The 25606-nt window shown below is 41.0% G+C and overlaps 1 protein-coding gene across 1 annotated transcript in view; it reads right to left on the bottom strand.

Moving 5' to 3' along the window:
* LOC126213222 (dephospho-CoA kinase) overlaps positions 1–25606 on the bottom strand; it is a 46650-nt gene that overhangs the window by 1340 nt on the left and 19704 nt on the right. Inside the window, exon 4 of the mRNA XM_049940866.1 lies at positions 19476–19635. Within this exon, the coding sequence (XP_049796823.1) occupies positions 19476–19635 (160 nt within the window). The remainder of the gene's footprint in view (positions 1–19475; positions 19636–25606) is intronic.

The following is a 25606-nucleotide window of genomic DNA, read 5'->3' as shown; positions in this document are numbered from 1 at the left end:
GGCATATTGTTTTTTTTAAAAAAAAAAACAACTTACAAAACATAAAACAGATTGATAATAAGTTGTCAGAGTGCAGGACAAGTAAAAGAGAAAAAGACAAGGAAAAAGAATAATATTTGAATAACATGAAATGAGGGGGACAAAAAAATGGAAATGAAGTCCCATGCTTCTTTACAGAGCGTAGGGGAACGATGCGGGAGACCCGCACCGCTTTACTAGGCAAGGTCCTAATGGAGGTGGTTTGCCGTTGCCTTCCTCCGACCGTAATGGGAATGAATGGTGATGATGAAGACGACACAACAACACCCAGTCATCTCGAGACAGGAAAAATTCCTGACCCCGCCGGGAATCGAACCCGGGACCCCGTGCTCGGGAAGTGAGAACGCTACCACGAGACCACGAGGGGCGGACATGAAATGAGGTATAACACAGGTTTTCATGTTATTCATATATTATTCTTTTTCCTTGTCTTTTTCTCTTTTACTTGTCCTGCACTCTGACAACTTATTATCGATCTGTTTTATGTTTTGTAAGTTGGTTTTTTTAAAAACACTACGCCAATGCATTTTAAATGTTTCGTTTCCCCTTCGTCTGCTATGTTTTTTTATGTACATTTTACATTTGAATTACTTCATGATTCACAAATGTACAAGAGTTATTTTGTGTTCATATCTTGCAAAACCAGTAATATTAAGCCTTCACGTGACACATGTCACATAGAGGGCGTTCCAAGCCCTGTCACATCGAAGTCTGCTGAACAGGTTCATGTAAACAGCAGCCTCAGTTTATGTGATCGCTCTAAGCTTGTTGATACCAGTGCCTACCAATTTTAATTGTATATTTCAGGTATGTTCCTACCAACTGTTATGTTCATACGCAGCTGTAGTTGTGGTTTTCTGTTTTATACTCTCTGATCGTTATGTGAAATTTTTAATTTCTAGCACTGAGGATGGTCACTAAGTGACCGAAAATCGATTTTGCAGTTAATAAAACAAAAAGATACAACCAATGCTGATTCTCCTTCCAAAAGAGGACTTCGTTACCTTAAATCTTGTAACTCATGCTGTCTCACAAAAAGCAAGGTGTAACTACAACCGACAGATATTGTGGCAGAGGTAAGCAAGATCCCAGCACAATCCTAGAGAATTACAACAAATCCCAACAGGTCTACGATCGCTCAGCCCTTAAGGGGAGTTGGAACACACTATCCCGACAATGTCAAATTTAGTGACTTGGTTTCCCTGTATTTCAGGAACCACTATAGCCATTGACATAAAACTTTCAAAGGACATTAAACTGTATGTCCTGAGTCTACTGAACTACAATAATTGCATTTCAGCCACTGCGTATTTTTTAACTACACGTGTATTTTTTTAACTACACGGTTAAAATTAGGGGTACTCTTTTTGTACGTTACCCTAAATAATTTTCATTATACACAACATTATGTTCTTCTTTTAGTTCAGTAGACTCAGGATATGTATGTTATTACTCCCTGAAAATGTGAATACTCTGCTCGAAGTAGTTTCTGAGATTTAGGGAAAAATGCAACAGAAAATGTAAATTTTCAGGAACGGCTTCTAAAGTTTCAAAAGACTGTAAACCACTTAATATAAGCTTAATTTTTTATTTTTAGTCACTCAGAAGCACCCTTCACCATACGGTATATCATCCTCTTGATCTTTTTCCAAATTTTTTCTTCTTTCTGCACTCCTTAGTGGCCAAGTGTGCTGCATACTCTGCTTTATCAATGCAAACCTTGTCCACCCATTCAAGTTCTCTGATGCAGTTTGCTCCAGAATTAATTCCCATATGCTATGGCACCTTCACACTACCAATGTTGTCATCATTAAAAGCAATAACAGCATCACTGACTGCCCACTTTAGTGTCTCCATTCCAACAAAAACGCTTTTTGGTAAGCAAGTCCATATAAGATTACTGAACGACTCATTGGGATTTTGCGTCTGACTGTGTAGACACTTCTTCAGTAATTCAGGACTTGCCAGGCTTCTGTAAATAGGTTTTACAATAGCCATGATTGCTACTGGGATGGAATGTTTATGGCTGTACGAACTGTCTAAGTACTGGGTATTGCAGTACTTGCACCACGAATCAGCAGGAGGGCAAAGCTGGTGTACTGGTTTTTCATCAGTTGACAGTCTGTGGAAGAAGGTAGCCCATGTTGCCTGCTTCATTTTCAACAAATCCTCAGAATCATTTCTAATGGCCATCCCATAATATGGCTGTAGTTCATCAATCATTTTGTCTGTCAGCCTGCCTCTTGTGGCTTTACCATCAGAAACTTTCTTGCCTCTCAAACTTTATTTCAACTTCCTCAATCTGGTGCCCATCCTCTTCTGGACATGACCAACACATTCCAGTTTTGTGATAGTCTTCCCACCGTAAGGCTGAGCGGCTACTACACTGTTATATGCTTTTGAGTCTCCATCATCTAAGAACTTAGTCTAACACACTCCCCTTTTGTTCACAGATTGTCTAAAAATATCAATAGCTGCAGAGGCCTCCATACCACCACCTGTTCCTTCATAACTTCTGTCACAGATATGCCCGTCTCCATTTCCTGATTTACACTTATAACAATGTTTGGTTAAAATCTGGGAATCTGTTACCTTTGCAGTACCCACACTGGTCACTGGAGCTACAGAATTCTTAGAACTGTAGCCGTGCTTCTGCCCCAAGTGCCGTCAAAAGCTACTGGTATGTCACTCGTACCATCATTTATTTCAACAGCTTCGTTTCCAGCACCCTTCATTGACTCACATGCAACAGATTCCACAGCAGCTCCAATATGGTTGATTGGTTGGTTTGGGGAAGGAGACCAGACAGCGAGGTCATCGGTCTCATCGGAGTAGGGAAGGATGGGGAAGGAAGTCGGCCGTGCCCTTTCAGAGGAACCATCCCGGCATTTGCCTGGAGTGATTTAGGGAAATCACGGAAAACCTAAATCAGGATGGCCGGACGCGGGATTGAACCGTCGTCCTCCCGAATGCGAGTCCAGTGTCTTACCACTGCGCCACCTCGCTCGGTAGCTCCAATATATCCTGAATACTTGTCGATTTTACGAGGTGGGTGTGGCATATTCATCACGGCACACATTGCTTCTGCTGCAGTGTGTCCTTTGCCAATAGCTCTCAATCCATAAAACCACCTAACATTTAGTTCAAAATAATTATCTTTACACTTATCAGAATTCCAGAATGAATGGGTATATTTAAAACTGGCACAATTAATGATAAGTTTCCTGGCTAGCCCATCTGATACCTCATTGTCTTCATGTAAACTAACTGGCCCTCCACATATTTTACAACACACACATATTCACCTAACACCCTTGTTAGAACGTTAAGTCTATCACAATATAACATAACCTACCATTTACATCACTTTTGTTTTGAGAAGACTGTGTATCATAATGTTTTATTTTAATCTTCGAAGCACTAATGGGTGTCCCTCTAGATACTGATGAGTTTGCCTGCATTTCATGCCACATGTTGAAAACAGTGTTTCCCTTTATTTGAAGACCTGTTACCATCAAACCCACATTTCTTAAAAATACTTCATTTTGGCATCATACTGTACTTTTTGAGAGATTTACCAATCTATTCAGCACTTTTCCTCAGAAAAACGTTAGCACTTTGACACACAGTGCGTGTTTGTACTATGAAACAATAATGTTTTCGATAGTGGTACCAATACAAACATGTAATTTAAATTTTATAGCACAACGATTCACAGCCTTCTATATAAAAAAATGATTTTATTGGATATTGAAGTAATGCACATAAAAATTTTAACATTTTCAACCAGTGAAGATTATATTTAAAAAAAATAAAATAAAATTCTTCCCGTGTGAGTTTATAAGTGATATACCATTGTTGTTGTTGTTGTTGTTGTTGTTGTGGTCTTCAGTCCTGAGACTGGTTTGATGCAGCTCTCCATTCTACTCTATCCTGTGCAAGCTTCTTCATCTCCCAGTACCTACTGCAACCTACATCCTTCTGAATCTGTTTAGTGTATTCATCTCTTGGTCTCCCTCTACGATTTTTACCCTCCATGCTGCCCTCCAATACAAAATTGGTGATCCCTTGATGCCTCAGAACATGTCCTACCAACCGATCACTTCTTCTAGCCAAGTTGTGCCACAAACTCATCTTCTCCCCAATCCTATTCAATACCTCCCCATTAGTTATGTGATCTACCCATCTAATCTTCAGCATTCTTCTGTAGCACCACATTTCAAAAGCTTCTATTTTCTTCTTGTCCAAACTATTTATTGTCCATGTTTCACTTCCATACATGGCTACATTCCATACAAATACTTTCAGAAATGACTTCCTGACACTTAAATCTATACTCTATGTTAACAAATTTCTCTTCTTCAGAAACGATTTCCTTGCCATTGCCAGTCTACATTTTATATCCTCTCTACTTCGACCATCATCAGTTATTTTGCTCCCCAAATAGCAAAACTCCTTTACTACTTTAACTGTCTCATTTCCTAGTCTAATACATTCAGCATCACCCGACTTAATTCGACCACATTCCATTATCCTCGTTTTGCTTTTGTTGATGTTCATCTTATACCCTTCTTTCAAGACCCTATCCATTCCATTCAAATGCTCTTCCAAGTCCTTTGCTGTCTCTGACAGAATTACAATGTCATTGGCGAACCTCGCAAAGTTTTTATTTCTTCTCCATGGATATTAATACGCCGAATTTTTCTTTTGTTTCCTTTACTGCTTGCTCAATATACAGATTGAATAACATCGGGGAGAGACTACAACCCTGTCTCACTCCCTTCCCAACCACTGCTTCCCTTTCATGCCCCTCGACTCTTATAACTGCCATCTGGTTTCTGTAGGAATTGTAAATAAATAGCCTTTCGCTCTCTGTATTTTACCCCTGCCACCTTCAGAATTTGAAAGAGCATATTCCAGCCAACAGTGTCAAAAGCTTTCTCTAAGTCTACAAATGCTAGAAACGTTTGCCTTCCTTAATCTAGCTTCTAAGATAAGTTGTAGGGTCAGTATTACCTCAAGTGTTCCAACATTTCTACAGAATCCAAACTGATCTTCCCCAAGGTCGGCTTCTACTAGTTTTTCCATTCGTCTGTAATGAATTCGCGTTAGTATTTTGCAGCCGTGACTTACTAAACTGATAGTTCGGTAATTTTCACATTTGTCAACACCTGCTTTCTTTGGGATTGGAATTACTATATTCTTCTTGAAGTCTGAGGGTATTTTGCCTATTTCATACATCTTGCTCACCAGATGGTAGAGTTTCGTCAAGACTGGCTCTCCCAAGGCTGTCAGAAGTTCTAATGCAATGTTGTCTACTCTCGGGGCCCTGTTTAGACTCAGGTCTTTCAGTGCTCTGTCAAACTCTTCACACAGTATTATATCTCCCCTTTCTACATCCTCTTCCATTTCCACAATATTGTCCTCAAGTACATCACCCTTGTATAGACCCTCTATATACTCCTTCCACCTTTCTGCTCTCCCTTCTTTGCTTAGAACTGGGTTTCCATCTGAGCTTTTGATATTCATACAAGTGGTTCTCTTTTCTCTGAAGGTCTCTTTAATTTTCCTGTAGGCTGTATCTATCTTACCCCTAGTGAGATAAGCCTCAACATCCTTACATTTGTCCTCTAGCCATGCCTGCTTAGCCTTTTGCACTTCCTGTTGATCTCATTTTTGAAACATTTGTATTCCTTTTTGCCTGCTTCATTTACTGCATTTTTATATTTTCTCCTTTCGCCAATTAAATTCAATATTTCTTCTGTTACCCAAGGATTTCTACTAGCCCTCGTCTTTTACCTACTTGATCCTCTGCTGCCTTCACTACTTCATCACTAAAAGCTACCCATTCTTCTTCTACTGTATTTCTTTCACCCATTCCTGTCAATTGTTCCCTTATGCTCTCCCTGAAACTCTGTACAACATCTGGTTTAGTCAGTTTATCCAGGTCCCATCTCCTTAAATTCCCACCTTTTTGCAGTTTCTTCAGTTTTAATCTACAGGTCATAACCAATAGATTGTGGTCAGAATCTACATTTGCCCCTGGAAATGTCTTACAATTTAAAACCTGGTTCCTAGATCTCTGTCTTACCATTATATAATCTATCTGAAACCTGTCAGTATCTCCAGGCTTCTTCCATGTATACAACCTTCTTTCATGATTCTTGAACCAAGTATTAGCTATGATTAAGTTGTCCTCTGTGCAAAATTCTACCAGGCGTCTTCCTCTTCCATTTCTTACCACTAATCCATATTCACCTACTACGTTTCCTTCTCTCCCTTTTCCTACTGCCGAATTCCAGTCACCCATGACTATTAAATTTTCGTCTCTCTTCACAATCTGAATAATTTCTTTTATCTCATCATACATTTCTTCAATTTCTTCGTCATCTGCAGAGCTAGTTGGCATATAAACTTGTACTACTGTAGTAGGCGTGGGCTTCGTATCTATCTTGGCCACAATAATGCGTTCACTATGCTGTTTGTAGTCACTTACCCGCATTCCTATTTTCCTATTCATTATTAAACCTATCCCTGCATTGCCCCTATTTGATTTTGTGTTTATAACCCTGCAGTCACCTGACCAGAAGTATTGTTCCTCCTTCCACCGAACTTTACTAATTCCCACTATATCTAACTTTAACCTATCCATTTCCCTTTTTAAATTTTCTAACCTACCTGCCCGATTAAGGGATCTGACATTCCACGCTCCGATCCGTTTCTTTCTCCTGATAACGACATCCTCTTGAGTAGTCCCCACCCGGAGATCTGAATGGGGGACTATTTTACCTCCGGAATATTTTACCCAAGAGGATGCCTTCATCATTTAACCATACAGTAAAGCTGCATGCCCTCGGGAAAAATTACGGCCGTAGTTTCCCCTTGCTTTCAGCCGTTCGCAGTACCAGCACTGCAACGCCGTTTTGGTTAGTGTTACAAGGCCAGATCAGTCAATCATCCAGACTGTTGCCCTTACAACTACTGAAAAGGCTGCTGCCCCTCTTCAGGAACCACACATTTGTCTGGCCTCTCAACAGATACCCCTCCGTTGTGGTTGCACCTACGGTACGGCCATCTGTATCGCTGAGGCACGCAAGCCGCCCCACCAACAGCAAGGTCCATGGTTCATGGTGGGGGGGATATATAACATTTAATTCGGAAAATTGCTGATTTTATAATGAGATAAAAATCCAGAAAAAAAATTCTGTTCTAACTCCCCTTAAGATGAAAATGAAGGGAGGCAGCCATAAGTTTACCAAAGAATTAAAATATAAATTATGCACTCTAATCCATTGCCATATTGTCTGGAAGCAGCAAAATATTGCTGGACCCGACAGGGTACTGACCATAAAGAGAAACTTGATACATTCCAATACTAGTAGAAGTAGTGAGAGAGAGAGAGAGAGAGAGAGAGAGAGAGAGAGAAGTGCGCACCCCATCTCTGACTACAATACAGAGAAATAGTGAAGCTACACAAAGCATTAAGTCCCCCGTAAATGAGCAAACTCATTTGTCAAATTCATCCTCATCTAGCCACAGATATGCAAAGCAAGCCCATACACATTCAAACAATGTTTGTCAGTTTAACCTCATTTCGAAACAGACGTTGTTCATGTTGTGAGAATTCTGACAGTTGTTAAAATGACCACAAATGCAGACAAAGCAGTCCTTACTCTGACTTTGGCACTGTGTTTAAAGAAGAAGAACAAAAACAAGATATTGGTCCAGGGAATGGCTTAAAAGGAGAGAGAAATACAAACATGAAAACGTGTTTATGGAAATGTTACATTCTGAACATCATGATTATACCAACTCTCTGCAGATGGACAGTGAAACTGTTAATAACCTGGTTCACTAGTGACAGTTCATTAAAATACCACAAAATGGGAACAGAGGCCACATTGTCTGTGGAAGAACTGGAGCACTTCGATTCTTTTTTATTTCCTTGCACTCCTGCTTGTATGTTACGTGTAGAATACTGATTTTGTTCATTACCTCTTCCTGTATAACATATGGCTGGAAATGATGAACACCTCTACAGTTCTGGTAGTCGCCAGTACTACTTTGTTTTTATCTTTGATCGTAGTTTCAACATCAGCCTTCTGAGCTCGCTCAGTAAGGTTGTTGAGAAAGTGATTCTCAAACGCATCACTAGGCACTGCATAACAAATGACATCCTGAGACCGGAGCAATTCGGCTTCAGGAATCACCACTCCACAACGCAACAACTCCTACGGGTCGTTGAACATTTAACACATGGCTTCAACATAAACAAAGCTACAGGGGCAGTGTTCCTGGACATCGAAAAGGCTTTCGACCGTCTATGGCACAACGGCCTCATCCGCAAACTCAGCGACGCGGGATTCCTCGACGGGCTGCTGCGTCTAATACACTCATACCTCACAGACAGGAGTTTCAACACTGACGTGCAGGGAAAACAATCAACACGACATGGTATACACGCGGGAGTACCCCAGGGAAGCATCCTAGGGCCCCTACTGTTTAACCTCTACATAAACGATCTCCCAACCACACACAACACAACGATGGCAATCTACGCGGATGACACAGCCATCCTTGCGCAAGATTGGAAACCATCAAACATTACGTCACGCCTATAGACTGCACTCAGAGTGGCCGAGCCTCGGTTGGAGAAATGGCGTGTTAGAGTAAACGTCCACAAGTGCGAAGCCGTTCTGTTCACTAGAAGACCGAAGCAACTGTGCAAACACCGCTACTGCAGACCAATAACTCTACATGCACGTCCAATACGTTTCCGCGAGAAAGTCAAATACCTCGGTGTCTGGCTGGACCGGAAATTACTCTGGGGGGACCACATACAACACATGACCAACCGAGCTAGCGCGAGGCTCAAACAGCTCTATCCTATGCTCAACAGGCGTAGCACACTGAACAGAAGGGTGTCGAGGTCCATGTACATGACACTTATCCGACCCCTGATGACGTACGCAGCTCCCGTCTGGGGATACGCTGCGCCTACACGCCTGCGCCGTCTGCAGCTCATACTAAACAAAGTACTCAAAATCATAAGCAATGCTCCACGATACACACGCATCGCAGACCTTCACCGGGAATACCGACTTGAGACTCTCACGGAGGTAATCCACAAACTCACCACAAGACTACACAGGAACTCCAGACATTCGCAGAACCCGTTTATTCTGAATCTGGGGAACTACGACCACAACCATAGATGGAAACATAAAAGACCAAAAGACATATTTGTAAGGACATAACATCTATGGCCAAGCATACGCAAACATAACGGCACAGGCGAGCCCCTGTTAATCAGACGCCATTACTGGATATCCAGCTGAAATACACTGTCAAATAACTGGCACCTCACAGGGAAGCCGTACCGTACACTGCAGGCAAACAAGCTCCACACATCCCCCACACAGTGAGATGTGAAACATTGGCACAAACAATGTCTGCCATTTGTCAAACATTCCATCAATCGAAATTCCTCACAACACATCAAACACTATTTATGCCTGACAAACATGTCAAACAGCACCATTTACAGTCAAATGTTTTACAAAAGTGAAGTTTGAAACTGCTTGATCTTGTATGGGAGCCTTTATGCTACTTAAATGTTTTTTGAGGGTCAATTATGCTAACATAATCACATGAAATTGCAGCAGAAGTATTAGTAGTGGTGTTAGTAATGTAATTTTCAGTAGTAGTAGTCGCTGAAGAGATAGGTGGTGGTTGCAGTAGTAGTAATACAGAATTTTTATAATTGTAACAGTTATATTGCTTATTATTGTAGTAGTACTTTATGTTGTTGTAACTGTACTACTAGCAGTGGGTATTAAGATAACAGTAAAATGCATCAACATAACCTGAAATAAAGAAAACCTATCGCTATTTTCTGTCACAATAAAGAAAGCACTACATGTAGATTAGTTTATAGGTAGCCATCTAGAAGTTAAGAGTGATAGTAGCAAAAAGAAATAAAGATAAGGAAAAAATAATATTACAGGCACCAAACTTAAATTCTAGACTAGACAAATGTTAAGGAAAGGAAAAATAAACATATTATCACAGATGTTCACATAACACTCCACTGTCGCCATCAAGAAAGTGGACCATGATAAATATCGTGTGGTTATAATTAAAGTGCACCTACTCACAGAGCGGCAATGTGGGCTGTAATTACAGTATGGTAGGGAAACTTGGTAGATATTCTAATGCGTTAATGCAGAACCAATTTATGCTGGAAAAAAATTAGTTCCAGTTTTGGTCACCAGGTGCACAATTTGCACTGTACAGGATCACATCATCGTCTCTGATGTTGATATTGAACAAACTGTTTAACAGCAGTTAATAACAGCATCAACATTATGATTATGTCATTTGTTTGAGTTTTTCTGCCCATGTTCCATTCCTAAACATTATATATGGAAACACTTCTGAACATCTTTCTTGCATTCACAACACCAGATTTGCCCCTGGCAGCCAAAATTGGAACGAATTTTATTTCTAGCATAAATCTGTTCTGTGTTAATGCATTAGAATATCTACTGAGTTTTGCTGCCAGATGATAGTTACAATCCACATTTGACTTATGTGAGTAGTTGCACATCCACCGTCTAAATAGTCATCTGCTCATTCATATTCCATCATCTAGGTTAATAATATACACTGAAATTGAGTGTCGCAAAGTAAAACTGCTGAATTCCATTTTCAAATGCTTCTTTACAATATAAAATAGAGAAGTATTGCCCCAATTTAATTCTCACAGCACCACAAAGATATGGGATATAGATATTGGTGCCAGTGGCATTGAGAAAGAGCTACAACTGTTAAAAATGAACAAAGCTCCAGGGCCTACAGGAATCACTATCAGATTCTACACCAAATTCGCATCTAAGTTTGCCATTCCTTAACCATAAGTTACTGTAGATCCCTTCAACACAGAACCATGCCCAGTGGTTGGAAGAAAGCACAAATACACCTGCCTTACAAGATGGGCAGCAGAAATGATCCAATATCTTTGACATCCATTACTTGTAGAATCTTAGAACATATTCTGAGCACAAATGTAATGAAGTATCCCAAAACAGAATGACCTCCTCCATGCCAACTAACACAGATTCTGAAAAATCATCAGTCATGTGACACCTAACATGCACTTTACTCAATACATCATGAAAGCCATGAATCAAGGTAGTCATGTAAATGTGTTGTTGTTGTTGTTGTTGTTGTAGCTGTTGTTGTGGTCTTCAGTCCTGAGACTGGTTTGATGCAGCTTACCATGCTACTCTATCCTGTGCAAGCTTGTTCATCTCCCAGTACCTACTGCAACCTACATCCTTCTGAATCTGCTTAGTGTATTCATCTCTTGGTCTCCCTCTACGATTTTTACCCTCCATGCTGCCCTCCAATACAAAATTGGTGATCCCTTGATGCCTCAACACATGTCCTACCAACCTATCCCTTCTTCTAGTCAAGTTGTGTCACAAACTTCTCTTCTCCCCAATCCTATTCAATACTTCCTCATTAGTTACGTGATCTACCCATCTAATCTTCAGCATTCTTCTGTAGCACTACATTTCAAAAGCTTCTATTCTCTTCTTGTCCAAACTGTTTATCGTCCATGTTTCTTTTCCATACATGGCTACACTCCATACAAATACTTTCAGAAATGACTTCCCGGCACTTAAATCTATACTCGATGTTAACAAATTTCTCTTCTTCAGAAACGGTTTCCTTGCCATTGCCACTCTACATTTTATATCCTCTCTACTTTGACCATCATCAGTTATTTTGCTCCCCAAATAGCAAAACTCCTTTATTACTTTAACTGTCTCATTTCCTAGTCTAATACATTCAGCATCACCCAACTTAATTCGACCACATTCCATTATCCTCGTTTTGCTTTTGTTGATGTTCATCTTATATCCTCATTTCAAGACACTGTCCATTCTGTTCAACTGCTGTTCCAAGTCCTTTGCTGTCTCTGACAGAATTACAATGTCATCGGCGAATCTAAAAGTTTTTATTTCTTCTCCACGGATTTTAATACCTACTCCAAACTTTTCGTTTGTTTCCTTTACTGCTTGCTCAATATACAGATTGAATAAGATCGGGGAGAGGCTACAACCCTGCCTCACTCCCTTCCCAACCACTGCTTCCCTTTCATGCCCCTCGACTCATAACTGCCCTCTGGTTTCTGTACAAATTGTAAATAGCCTTTCGCTCCCTGTATTTTACCCCTGCCACCTACAGAATTTGAAAGAGAGTATTCCAGTCAACATTGTCAAAAGCTTTCTCTAAGTCTACAAATGCTAGAAACGTAGGTTTGCCTTTCCTTAATCTTTCGTCTAAGATAAGTCGAAGAGTCAGTATTGCCTCACGTGTTCCAATATTTCTACGGAATCCAAACTGATCTTCCCCGAGGTCGGCTTCTACCAGTTTTCCCATTTGTCTGTAAAGAATTCGCGTTAGTATTTTGCGGCCGTAACTTATTAAAATGATAGTTCCGTAATTTTCACATCTTGATTCGACTCAGGTCTTTCACTGCTCTGTCAAACTCTTCACACAGTATTATATCTCCCCTTTCATCTTCATCTACATCCTCTTCCACTTCCATAATATTGTCCTCAAGTACATCACACTTGTATAGACCCTCTATATACTCCTTCCACCTTTCTGCTCTCCTTTCTTTGCTTAGAACTGGGTTTCCATCTGAGCTTTTGATATTCATACAAGTGGTTCTCTTTTCTCTGAAGTCTCTTTAATTTTCCTGTAGGCAGTATCTATCTTATCCTCATGAGATAAGCCTCTACATCCTTACATTTGTCCTCTAGCCATGCCTGCTTAGCCTTTTGCACTTCCTGTTGATCTCATTTTTGAAACATTTGTATTCCTTTTTGCCTGCTTCATTTACTGCATTTTTATATTTTCTCCTTTCGCCAATTAAATTCAATATTTCTTCTGTTACCCAAGGATTTCTACTAGCCCTCGTCTTTTTACCTACTTGATCCTCTGCTGCGTTCACTACTTCATCCCTCAAAGCTACCCATTCTTCTTCTACTGTATTTCTTTCCCCCATTCCTGTCAATTGTTCCCTTATGCTCTCCCTGAAACTCTGTACAACATCTGGTTTAGTCAGTTTATCCAGGTCCCATCTCCTTAAATTCCCACCTTTTTGCAGTTTCTTCAGTTTTAATCTACCAGTAGATTGTCGTCAGAATCCACATCTGCCCCTGGAAATGTCTTACAATTTAAACCTGGTTCCTGGATCTCTGTCTTACCATTATATAATCCATCTGAAACCTGTCAGTATCTCCAGGCTTCTTCCATGTATACAACCTTCTTTCATGATTCCTTGAACCAAGTGTTAGCTATGATTAAGTTGTCCTCTGTGCAAAATTCGACCAAGCGGCTTCCTCTTTCATTTCTTACCCCCAATCCATATTCACCTACTACGTTTCCTTCTCTCCCTTTTCCTACTGCCGAATTCCAGTCACCCATGACTATTAAATTTTCGTCTCCCTTCACAATCTGAATAATTTCTTTTATCTCATCATACATTTCTTCAATTTCTTCGTCATCTGCAGAGCTAGTTGGCATATAAACTTGTACTACGGTAGTAGGCGTGGGCTTCGTATCTATCTTGGCCACAATAATGCGTTCACTATGCTGTTTGTAGTCACTTACCCGCATTCCTATTTTCCTATTCATTATTAAACCTACTCCTGCATTGCCCCTATTTGATTTTGTGTTTATACCCCTGTAGTCACCTGACCAGAAGTCTTGTTCCTCCTTCCACCGAACTTCACTAATTCCCACTATATCTAACTTTAACATATCCATTTCCCTTTTTAAATTTTCTAACCTACCTGCCCGATTAAGGGCTCTGACATGCCACGCCCTGATCCGTAGAATGCCAGTTTTCTTTCTCCTGATAACGACGTCCTCTTGAGTAGCCCCTGTCCGGAGATCCGAATGGGGGACTATTTTACCTCCGGAATATTTTACCGAAGGGGATGCCATCATCATTTAATCATACAGTAAAGCTGCATGCCCTCGGGAAAAATTACGGCTGTAGTTTCCCCTTGCTTTCAGCCGTTCGCAGTACCAGCACAGCAAGGCCGTTTTGGTTAATGTTACAAGGCCAGATCAGTCAATCATCCAGACTGTTGCCCCTGCAACTACTGAAAAGGCTGCTGCCCCTCTTCAGGAACCACATGTTTGTCTGGCCTCTCAACAGATACCACTCCGTCGTGGTTGCACCTACGGTACAGCTATCTGTATCACTGAGGCACGCAAGCCTCCCCACCAACGGCAAGGTCCATGATGTTAATGGGGGAGGGGAGGGGGGCACATAAAAGTAGCATTTCTTAAATTCTGAAAAGCATTCTATCTACTACCGCAACTACACTTATTATCAAGCATATGAGTCTACAGGGCACTGAGCAAAATCTGTGACTTTATTGACAATTTTTTTGAAAGGGAAGGTGTTACATGTTACCTTGGATAGAGATTCTTGAGAGATGTTCTAGTAACTTTGGGTGTGTCCTACTGATGTATGTTGGGACCTTTGCCATGCATGTTCTACATCAACACTAGAACTGCCAACAAGACATTTTTGAACCACAGCAAAATTTTGACATCTCTCCCCCTCACTTAATTGTTTTGGGAGGCGAATTAAGGTTCATGCCATTTAATATTTCTTAGCCTAATCAAAACAAGGCCACAGGAGTAGACAACATTCCATTAGAATTACTGATAGCCTTGGGAGAGCCAGTCCTGACAAAACTCTACCATCTGGTGAGCAAGATGTATGAGACAGACGAAATACCCTCAGACTTCAAGAGGAATATAATAATTCCAATCCCAAAGAAAGCAGGTGTTGACAGATGTGAAAACTACCATACTATTAGTTTGATAAGTCACAGCTGCAAAATACTAACATGAATTCTTTACATACGAATGGAAAAAATAGTAGAAGCCGACCTCGGGGAAGATCAGTTTCGATTCCACAGAAATGTTGGAACACGTGAGGCAATACTGACTCTACGACTTATCTTAGAAGAAAGATTAAGGAAAGGCAAACCTACATTTCTAGCATTTGTAGACTCAGAGAGGGCTTTTGACAATGTTGACTGGAATACTTACTCCCTTTCAAATTCTGAAGGTGGCAGGGGTAAAATTCAGGGAGCGAAAGGCTATTTACAGTTTGTACAGAAACCAGATGGCAGTTATGAGTCGAGGCGCATGAAAGGGAAGCAGTGGTTGGGAAAGGAGTGAGACAGGGTTGTAGCCTCTTCCCGATGTTATTCAATCTGTATATTGAGCAAGCAGTAAAGGAAATAAAAGAAAAATTCAGAGTAGGTACTAAAATACATGGAGAAGAAATAAAAACTTTGAGGTTCACTGATGACATTGTAATTCTGTCAGAGACAGCAAAGGACTCGGAAGAGCAGTTGAATGGAATGGACACTGTCTTGAAAGGATATAAGATGAACATCAACAAAAGCAAAATGAGGATAATGGAATGTAGTCGAATTAAGTCGGGTGATGCTGAGGGAATTAGATTAGGAAATGAGACACTTAAAGTAGTAAAGGAGTTTTGCTATCTGGGAAGCAAAATAACTGATGATGGTCGAAGTAGAGAGGATATAAGATGTAGACTGGCAATGGCAAGAAAAGGGTTACTGAAGAAGAGAAATTTGTTAACATCGAGTACAGATTTAAGTGTCAGGAAGTCGTATCTGAAAGTATTTTTATGGAGTGTAGCCACATATGGAAGTGAAACATGGACGATAAATAGTTTAGACAAGAAGAGAATAGAAACTTTCGAAATGTGGTGCTACAGAAGAATGCTGATTATTAGATGGGTAGATCACATAACTAATGAGGGGGTATTGAATAAAATTGGAGAGATGAGAAATTTGAGGCACAACCTGACTAGAAGAAGGGATCGGTTGGTAGGACATGTTCTGAGGCATCAAGGGATCACCAATTTAGTATAGGAGGGCAGCGTGGAGGGTAAAAATTGTTGAGGGAGACCAAGAGATGATTACACTAAGCAGATTCAGAAGGATGTAGGTTGCAGTAGGTACTGGGAGATGAAGAAGCTTGCACAGGATAGGGTAGCATGGAGAGCTGCATCAAACCAGTCTCTGGACTGAAGACCACAACACCACCTAAAATCTCCGACATGACATTTTTGTCTTTGTCTCTCTGAATAAATTAAGTGCTGCTTATTACGACCCACTGTTGGCATATATTATTGTCTCTGTAGCCGTAACATAGATATGAAATTGTAAGAGTGGCATCTTTCACAGCGATGGACCTGCTAAAAAGTCATGTAATTCAGGTAAGGATGCTTTCTCAGTAATTTGTCTGCTAGAGCAGAGGCACAGGCATCTGATGAAACAAAGAGGGAAGTAATTCTCCCCAATATTTGAGCTCCTGGAAACTGACACAGCAAAATATCCTTTGAGAGAATTCTGGTTCGTCTCTGTACACAAGAAGGGGAGTTTTCAGTGATTTTGTATTTAGTGCCTGGCATTTGTTTACTGAGAAACTTGTTCTCAAACATATTCAGAAAGAGCTGTGAAGAATGTTGTGCAGCAAAGAACCGTTGTTACCATTAAAATAGTTTGACACATTTATTGCTAGTCTGTATGTTAGGGGTGGCACTGGATCCAAAGGAATAAAGTGGAGCATCTTTGATCATAGAAGTGGGGAATGAAGTTTTACAAAGCTGTATTGTCACATTGTTTTTCAGGAAAATGAAGAGGTTCCTCAGGTTCAATATGAAGTTGACATGGCCATAGTAAATAAAAAGGGACAATTTTGCTCTTATGTAAGACATATAGGAGGAATTCATAGCAAACTGTCAAAGCCCGAATATTCTGGTCCATATATCAGTGTTGATGAGCAGTTGTCCCTGTTAAAGTGTAGTGACACTTCACTCAATTCAGGTCTCCAAAGCTGTCAAGGATGGGTAGCAGCACTGGACGGCTGTCTATAAAGGTTCAAACTATATGCGAAATGTTTTTACACATCTCGTTAAAGATGAAATTCATCATGGTAGTGAACATCTTAGTGAATTTATAGTGAAATATCTACATAAAGGAAGGAATGTTGGGTATGACAACTTCTTCACCTCACTTTCACCAGTACAACATCTGAAAACAAAGCAAAGGAGCTTTCTTGTTACAATAAACAAAATCAGAAGGAAAGTGCCAGAGTGGACGAAGGAAGCTCACGAGGATCAAAATCGATGTTACGATCCTCGCAGTGTATCGAGGAAAATGTGGAAAGAATGTAAGGACTGTCAGTTCCTTGCATCCAGTGGCACAAATTAGAACTGGGGACAAAGTCAGAGCCTGACACAGCGACATGTTACAATGAAAGTATGGAGCAGATGATGCTGATCAGATGGCCTGCAAGTACTCAGTGAAAGCTGATGGAAGAAGGTTACCTGTTCGTATTTTTAATAATATGTTAGACTTAGCAGGCATCAATGCTTGGGAAATCTACAGAGAAGTAACAAATGTCAAAATCAGAATATGAGATTTCCTCCTCAAGGTCGCAGATGAAAAATTCATATAAACGTATGTCGTTTGATAAAACAGTTTGCAAGGACTATGTTCTTACAGTTTCCTATGTTGGTACATATTCTAAATATCAGTCTACAGACAACAGGAATCTAAAAGGAACATTTTTACTTACACAGACTGTAGTGTTTACCTTTAGACAATGTGTATCAAAGTATAGGCCTACATTAGGATATGGTAATATACTGATTGTACATTGTGTGTTTATGCTTACATATAGGTAATATCATTTTGTACTATAAACTTTGTGAGTTGGCTGTATTTCTGTAAAAATCAAGATTTCTTCATGATATCATGAACAATATTCAGGTATTTCTATATTTAACAGGACAAAAATGAAAGAAATATTCAATTTTTACTTCGTTACTTGAAAATATTTTAAAACAGATTTTAAGTACCTAGCATAACTGTTTAGATTGACAACAAAACAACAAACGATTAGAGTGGCTAATTAGTACAGAAATACTCATCATCCAAAATAAAACGTCTAAGAACAAGCTGTACATGCAGTAACTACAGATGGGATAGTTTTGTCCATACAGTGGCTTTAGAGGGTTCGAAAAATCTGGTCGTTTTAGTATTAATGACCTAGCACATGATATTAACAGTAACTTCAGACTTTTTACAGATGGTGTAGTTCATCAATAATGTCTGAAAAAAGCCATACAAATATTCAGCTGATACTGATAAGATCTCAAAGTGGTGCAAAGATTGACAACTCACTTTGGACATTGAGAAATTTAAAATCTTGCACTTCACAAAATGAAAAATCATATCAACGAGTCAAGTTAACAGGTATCGGCATGTAACAATTTGTAGACAATGGGCTCAGTAACAGGTAAAAGCAGGTGGCAGACTTCAGTTCCCTGGTAGAATGCTGCAAAAAACAGTCAGTCTCGGGCCTCCCACCCTAGAATATCGCATGTATCTGGAATCCGTACCAAATAGGACTACCAGAGTATATTGAATGTATACAGAGAAGGGTAGCGCAAATGGTCACAGGTTGTCTAACTCGAGGTACATGTCATGGAGATGCTGAAAAATCCACCTGTGGGCTACAGAGAATCCCCACCATTCGGTGGCAGCAAACCGGTAGCACCAGCACGGCATCAACGTATGGGCGGGAATTTCTGGTGACCACTGTGGGCTCAGTCATCCTTCCAGACGTGCACAGGCAAGGCGTATCTGCGCTTCCTATCAGTGGCCCCAGCTCCCCTGCTGGAAGACATGCCTTCGGCAGTGCGAAGGGTACTGTGGCTCTGTGTAGTGGTGCTGCACTCACTTCTTGAGAGTGGAGCCAAAACACTAGAACAGACCCAACATTCCCACTCACCTACTGTGTTCTCCCATGTGCTTTCAATCACTGAAACATACACTGTCAAAGACCTTTCATCTCCGGCTTCAGGTCAGTGTCTCTCCATCACAACACACATTTCTGGCTGTATGTCTTGCTCCGTTGCTTCTTATCCTCTCAGGGATCTATTAATCTGATGGAGTTACATTTTCCTGGAGACAGAATGAGTTTCAACTTTATTATTGATAAGGATAGAAGCTGAAGTAATGAGTTAAATTTAGTGCCATGGCTGGGGTTTGAACCCAGGTCCCCTGCTTACTGGGCACATGTGTTATCCATTGTTCCACGCTGGCATTGTGAGACACAGCTGTACGCACTATGTTAGTCCAGTGCCCTCCCTAACTCAAAGTTCAATTCATACCTCAGCCCACCTCTCAGGGATCTTTTCCTGTAGTTTCTTCCCCATTCTGTGCATGCACGCATATGTTAGGAAGGGGATTGGTGACAACCACACCTGTTTACACACGTAAACAACATACCTCTTCACGAGTGTCCCTCTCGGAGCCGGAGTTGTCGACAACAAAGTGTGCACGCCGGCACTTGTCCTCGAGCGGCATCTGGGCAGCAATGCGGCGCTTGGCCCGCGCCTCCGACATCTGTCCACGCTCCATCAGGCGCTGCAGCTGCAGGTCCTCCTCACTGAAAACAACAGTTAGAAGCAGTCGAGACATTGGGAGCAAAGTTTTATGCAAAATATCTGTGGAGTTCTGACAATTTGCATTTTAGCACGAATCTCTCTCTCTCTCTCTCTCTCTCACACACACACACACACACACACACACACACACACACACACACACACAGAGAGAGAGAGAGAGAGAGAGAGAGAGAGAGAGAGAGAGAGAGAGAGAGAATATGTTCCCACCAGCATGATTCTAAATTCTCACAAGGGAACCTCCCAGCTGCACCCCCCTCAGATTTAGATATAAATTGACACAGTGGATAGGCCTTGAAAAACTGAACACAGATCAATCGAGAAAACAGGAAGAAGTTGTGTGGAACTATGAAAAAATAAGCAAAATATACAAACTGAGTAGTCCATGCGCAACATAGGCTACATCAAGGACAGTGCGAGCTAAGGAGCGCCGTGGTCCCGTGGTTGGCGTGAGCAGCTGCGGAACGAGAGGTCCTTGGTTCGAGTCTTCCCTCGAGTGAAAAATTTTACTTTCTTTATTTTCGCAAAGTTACGATCTGTCCGTTCATTCATCGACGTCTCTGTTCACTGTAATAACTTTAGTGTCTGTGTTTTGCGACCGCACCGCAAAACCGTGCGATTAGTAGACGAAAGGATGTGCCTCTCCAATAGGAACCGAAAACATTTGATCGCAAGGTCATAGGCCAACCGATTCTTCCACAGGAAAACACGTCTGATATATTCTATACGACACTGGTGACGGCATGTGCTTCACATGACAGGAATATGTTGTCGACCCACCTAACTTGCACACTTGGCAAATGGGTAAAAAGATTCTTCTACCTTGCCCGATTTAGGTTTTCTTGTGGATGTGATAATCACTCCCAAAAAAGTGATGAAAACATAAGAGTTTGTCACATAAACTGCAACAAATGAATGCAACAGTTTCACAGTCGGACAGTTTTCCCTGTGCTCTGTCAAAACATATGTTTTTTTACGTTTTCAAATGTTTCCGTGTGTTGACCGTCAAATCCTGCATATGTCCATCAAATCTGAACATGTCCTGGAATTTTGGAGAGCGAAGTTGATTATGTGTGAGTGCCTGAACTTTGATAATTGTCTGGAAATAAAAAATTAAACTTTTCACTCGAGGCAAGACTTGAACCAAGGACCTCTCATTCCGCAGGTGCTCACGCTAACCACGGGACCACGGCGCTCCTGAGCTCACATTATCCTTGATGTTGCCTATCTTGCACATGGACTACTCAGTTTGTATATTTTGCTTATTTTTTCATAGTTCCACACAACTTCTTCCTGTTTTCTCGATTGATCTGTGTTCAGTTTTTCAAGGCCTATCCCTGTGCCAACTTATAACTAAATCCGAGGGGGGTGCGATGGGGAGGTTCCCTTGTCAGTACTATCCTGTTGTTTCGGAATCATGGATTGGTTGTGCAACAAGGAAAGGGATTTCTTCTTGCTGTACTACAATGCACCCACTCACAATATTTCAGTTGTAATACAGTTTCTAGTGAGAAAACAAGTGCCAAATCTCAACTATCCCCAATATTAACCAACCTAGTGCCAAGTGACCTCTCTCTCTCTCTCTCTCTCTCTCTCTCTCTCTCTCTCTCTCTCTCTCTCTCTCTCTCTCTTTTCAAAATAAGAATTCTCATAAATAGTTGATGCTTTGGCGGCATAATTGACACTCTAGCCAATGTGACGCAAGAGTTGAATGACATCCAAAAAGTGGACTTCCCTGACAGTTTTACATGGCTGTATGAATGTCCCGTACACTGTACCCAAGGGGGAGACTGTGCGGAAAACATGAAGCATTAAAACCACTACATTAACTTTTCTCTACCTTTATTAATCGAGTCTCAAAACTTTTTGGACTGATGGAATAGACATGCTATTTCAAATAGCCGACAAGAAATTGACGAGTGGACAAGTCTGATGATCTCAATGGCACCAGCATGTCACTGAAATAATAAATGAGGTGTCCAGGGAAAATGTTCCTCACTACAGCTATTGCTATCTTTGCAGTATGCAACGTTACATTGTCTCATCGCGTTTATCAATCATCTCCATAACTGTAGCGGAAGAGAGATGTTTCACTCGTGTACATAACATTCGGAAGTCACTGTTGTGCCATTCCCTCCAAAAACAAAGTCTGATTACACATTCGCATGTGAGGAGGGGGGGAAGTCTTTCATAAACCACACAAGGATATTCCGGTGCCCAACAACAATTGTTCTGTTTGTTAACTGACCCATTTAAGTGAAAATACATGTCATCGCTCACTAACACTACTGCATTTGGATCGTCTTCAAAGATCTCTTGCAGAAGCAAGGCATCTGTTGAACCACCAGCATTTTATGCAGGTGAAATTTTAAATCCAAATGAAACATTTTTCTCAAGGCTCATTCACAGGCAGTGTGTTCAATGTGTGGATTGTCTCAGGCTCCAGATGACTGCCTCTCTCACAGTGGCAATGTTTGAAGGTATCACTGATTTTTTTATCTGGAGCTGGTGACTACTACTTAAGAATATTTCCTGTTTTTCTGAGATTTGTACCTCAATCATAGGGTCACATTCCAAACTGGAACTGTGCAGTTTAAAATGGCAACAAAATATCTGCTACGCTGCAGGCTCAGCATTTACGAGGAAGGTACAGTACACAAAAACACAGTGGCCTATTGTCCACCGTTCCATTGCTACTGAAATGGCAGAAAGACTGAAAGTAAATAATGTATATGTCCTTTCCCTCACATCATTGACAGCAGTGTACTGGGCAACCTAAAAATATTCACTGTCAACAGGAATTTTTTAGCATATTTTATCATCATCAAGTTGCGTCACCTTTGCTGTGATGACTTACTAGATGGTTAGCTTTTTGCTGTCACAATCCATTCAAGTGTTTGTATAAAAGAGAGAAATGAACATATCAAAGGAGGAAGACATATTTACACTAACAATTGTATGAAAGATGATGATGTTTGGTTTGGGGGGGGGGGGGGGCGCTCAACTGCCCGGTCATCAGCACCTGTACAAGTCCCAATTTTTACACTGTCCAATTTGTACACAATCCAATCTAGCCACTGTCATGAATAATGATGATGAAATAATGAGGACAAGACAAACACCCGGTCCTCAGGCAGGGAAAATCCCCAACCCAGCCGGGAATCAAACCCAGGACCCCGTAATCCAAAGGCATCAACGCTAGCCAGTAGACCACAGAATGCAGACTTACATGAAAGAGGTGCTGAATAAGTCAACGTGAGTGTACTTAGAATACTAAAGTAATTGAAGTGTTACAATTTCTTAATATTAACCCTGCCATCTGAAGCCATATTTTAGTGATTAAATTATCTATAATTATTAAATAAACATTGAAGGCAACAACAGGTGGAATATTACCACCTTAATAGATGTGGTCTCCCTCAGACAGTCACTTTCTTCCTAACTTAAGAAAGCCTTTTTGTCAGTCTGATTACAAACTTTTTATACAGTGGAAAATTTTTATACAATGGCTGTTGTAATGTTCACAAGATCCCCACTATCTCCAGCAACGGCTAAATTCTCTACCATGCATTCTGGGGAAAATGCTATAAATTTGGCTCCATACTATTCCACTATTACATCAAAGTCACATTCATGTTCCAACCATAAGCCATCTAAGCTCTTTGGTAGTTACTCAGTCAAGTACACTATATACAGGGTGAGCGCAAAGACTTTATTACAGAATAACTGTTTGACATAATAATTTACATTTGATACCATTACATAGGTTAGTGTTACTAGTTTCTTTTAAAGACCACTTACGTAAGTAAGACTAAACGTGTGCTCCCTTGGTAGCTCGGAGAATGTCAAGGCGGTATTCCAATTCCCACCAGGTGTTTCGTAACGTGTTCTGTCACAGTACCCACAGCAGCTTGTATCCTAGCCTTCAGTTTGTTGACATCAGCAACTGGTGTGACAAATACTCTGTCCTTGATATAGCCCCAGAAAAAAAAGTCAAGAGGAGTAATGTCCGGAGAGCGGGATGTTGGACCGGTCCAACACCCTGGCCATCCCACTCTCCAAACATTACGACCCCTTGACTTTTTTTTCTGGGGCTATATCAAGGACAGAGTATTCGTCACACCAGTTGCTGATGTCAACAAACTGAAGGCTAGGATACAAGCTGCTGTGGGTACTGTGACAGAAAACACGTTACAAAACACCTGGCGGGAACTGGAATACCACCTCGACATTCTCTGAGCTACCAAGGGAGCACACGTTGAGGTTTACTAAGTTAAGTGGTCTTTAAAAGAAACTAGTAACACTAACCTATGTAACGGTATCAAATGTAAATTATTATGTCAAACAGTTATTCTGTAATAAATTGTTATAATCAGGGCAAGACTTAGTCCTCATGCTGTACATCTGATTCATCATTATGGTGGATGAGAGAGGAAAATTTACAGTCGAGAAAGGGATGAATTAACTGAAAATATTTAATTTACACTGAGGTGACAAAAGCCATGGGATAATGATATGCACATATACAGATGGTGGTAGTATCACATATCTACATCTACATTTATACTCCGCAAGCCACCCAACAGTGTGTGGCGGAGGGCACTTTACATGCCACTGTCATTACCTCCCTTTCCTGTTCCAGACGCGTACGGTTCATGGGAAGAACGACTGCCGGAAATCCACCGTGTGCGCTCGAATCTATCTAATTTTACATTCGTGATCTCCTCGGGGGGTATAAGTACGGGGAAGCAATACATTCGATACCTCATCCAGAAACGCACCATCTTGAAACCTGGACAGCAAGCTACACCACGATGCAGAGCGCCTCTCTTGCAGAGTCTGCCACTCGAGTTTGCTAAACATTCTCCGTAACGCTATCACGCTTACCAAATAACCCCGTGATGAAACGCGCCGCTCTTCTTTGGATCTTCTCTCTCCCCTCTGTCAACCCGACCTGGTACGGATCCCACACTGACGAGCAATATTCAAGTATAGGTTGAACAAGTGTTTTGTAAGTCACCTCCTTTGTTGATGGACTACATTTTCTAAGGACTCTCCCAGTGAATCTCAACCTGGCACCCACCCTACCGACAATTTATTTTATATGATCATTCCACTTCAAATCGTTCCATACACATACTCCCAGATATTTTACAAAAGTAGCTGCTACCAGGGTTTGTTCCACTATCCTATAATCATAGAATAAAGGATCCTTCTTTCTATGTATTTGCAATACATTACATTTGTCTATGTTAAGGGTCAGTTGCAACTCCCTGCACCAAGTGCCTATCCACTGCAGATCTTCCCGCATTTCGCTGCAATTTTCTAATGCTGCAAGTTCTCTGTATACTAGAGCATCATCTGCAAAAAGCCACACGGCACTTCCGACACTATCTACTAGGTCATTTATATATATTGTAAAAAGCAATGGTCCCATAACACTCCCCAGTGGCACGCCAGAGGTTACTTTAACGTCTGTAGACGTCTTCTGTAGACGTCTCTCCATTGAGAACAACACGCTGAGTTCTGTTTGCTACAAACTATTCAATCCAGCCACACAGCTGGTCTGATATTCCGTAGGGTTTTACTTTGTTTATCAGGCGACAGTGCGGAACTGTATCGAACGCCTTCCAGAGGTCAAGGAAAATGGCATCTACCTGGGAGCCTGTATCTAATATTTTCTGGGTCTCATGAACAAATAAAACGAGTTGGGTCTCACACGACTGCTGTTTCCAGAATCCACGTTGATTCCTACAGAGTAGATTCTGGTATAAAGGGTAGTGTATTGACAGAGCTGTCATTTGTACTCAGGAGATTAATGTGCAAAGGTTCCTAAAGTTCTCACGGTCAAACGACGGAAACTAGGAGACTCTGAACACGGAATGGTAGTGGGAGTTCCCTGAATGCAGAATAGTAGTTGGAGCTAGATGCTTGGAACATTTCATTTCAGAAATT

The sequence above is a fragment of the Schistocerca nitens genome, chromosome 11, assembly GCF_023898315.1.
Source record: "Schistocerca nitens isolate TAMUIC-IGC-003100 chromosome 11, iqSchNite1.1, whole genome shotgun sequence".
Classification (NCBI taxonomy): Eukaryota; Metazoa; Arthropoda; class Insecta; order Orthoptera; family Acrididae; genus Schistocerca; species Schistocerca nitens.
This window is presented reverse-complemented; position numbering and strand designations above follow the sequence as displayed.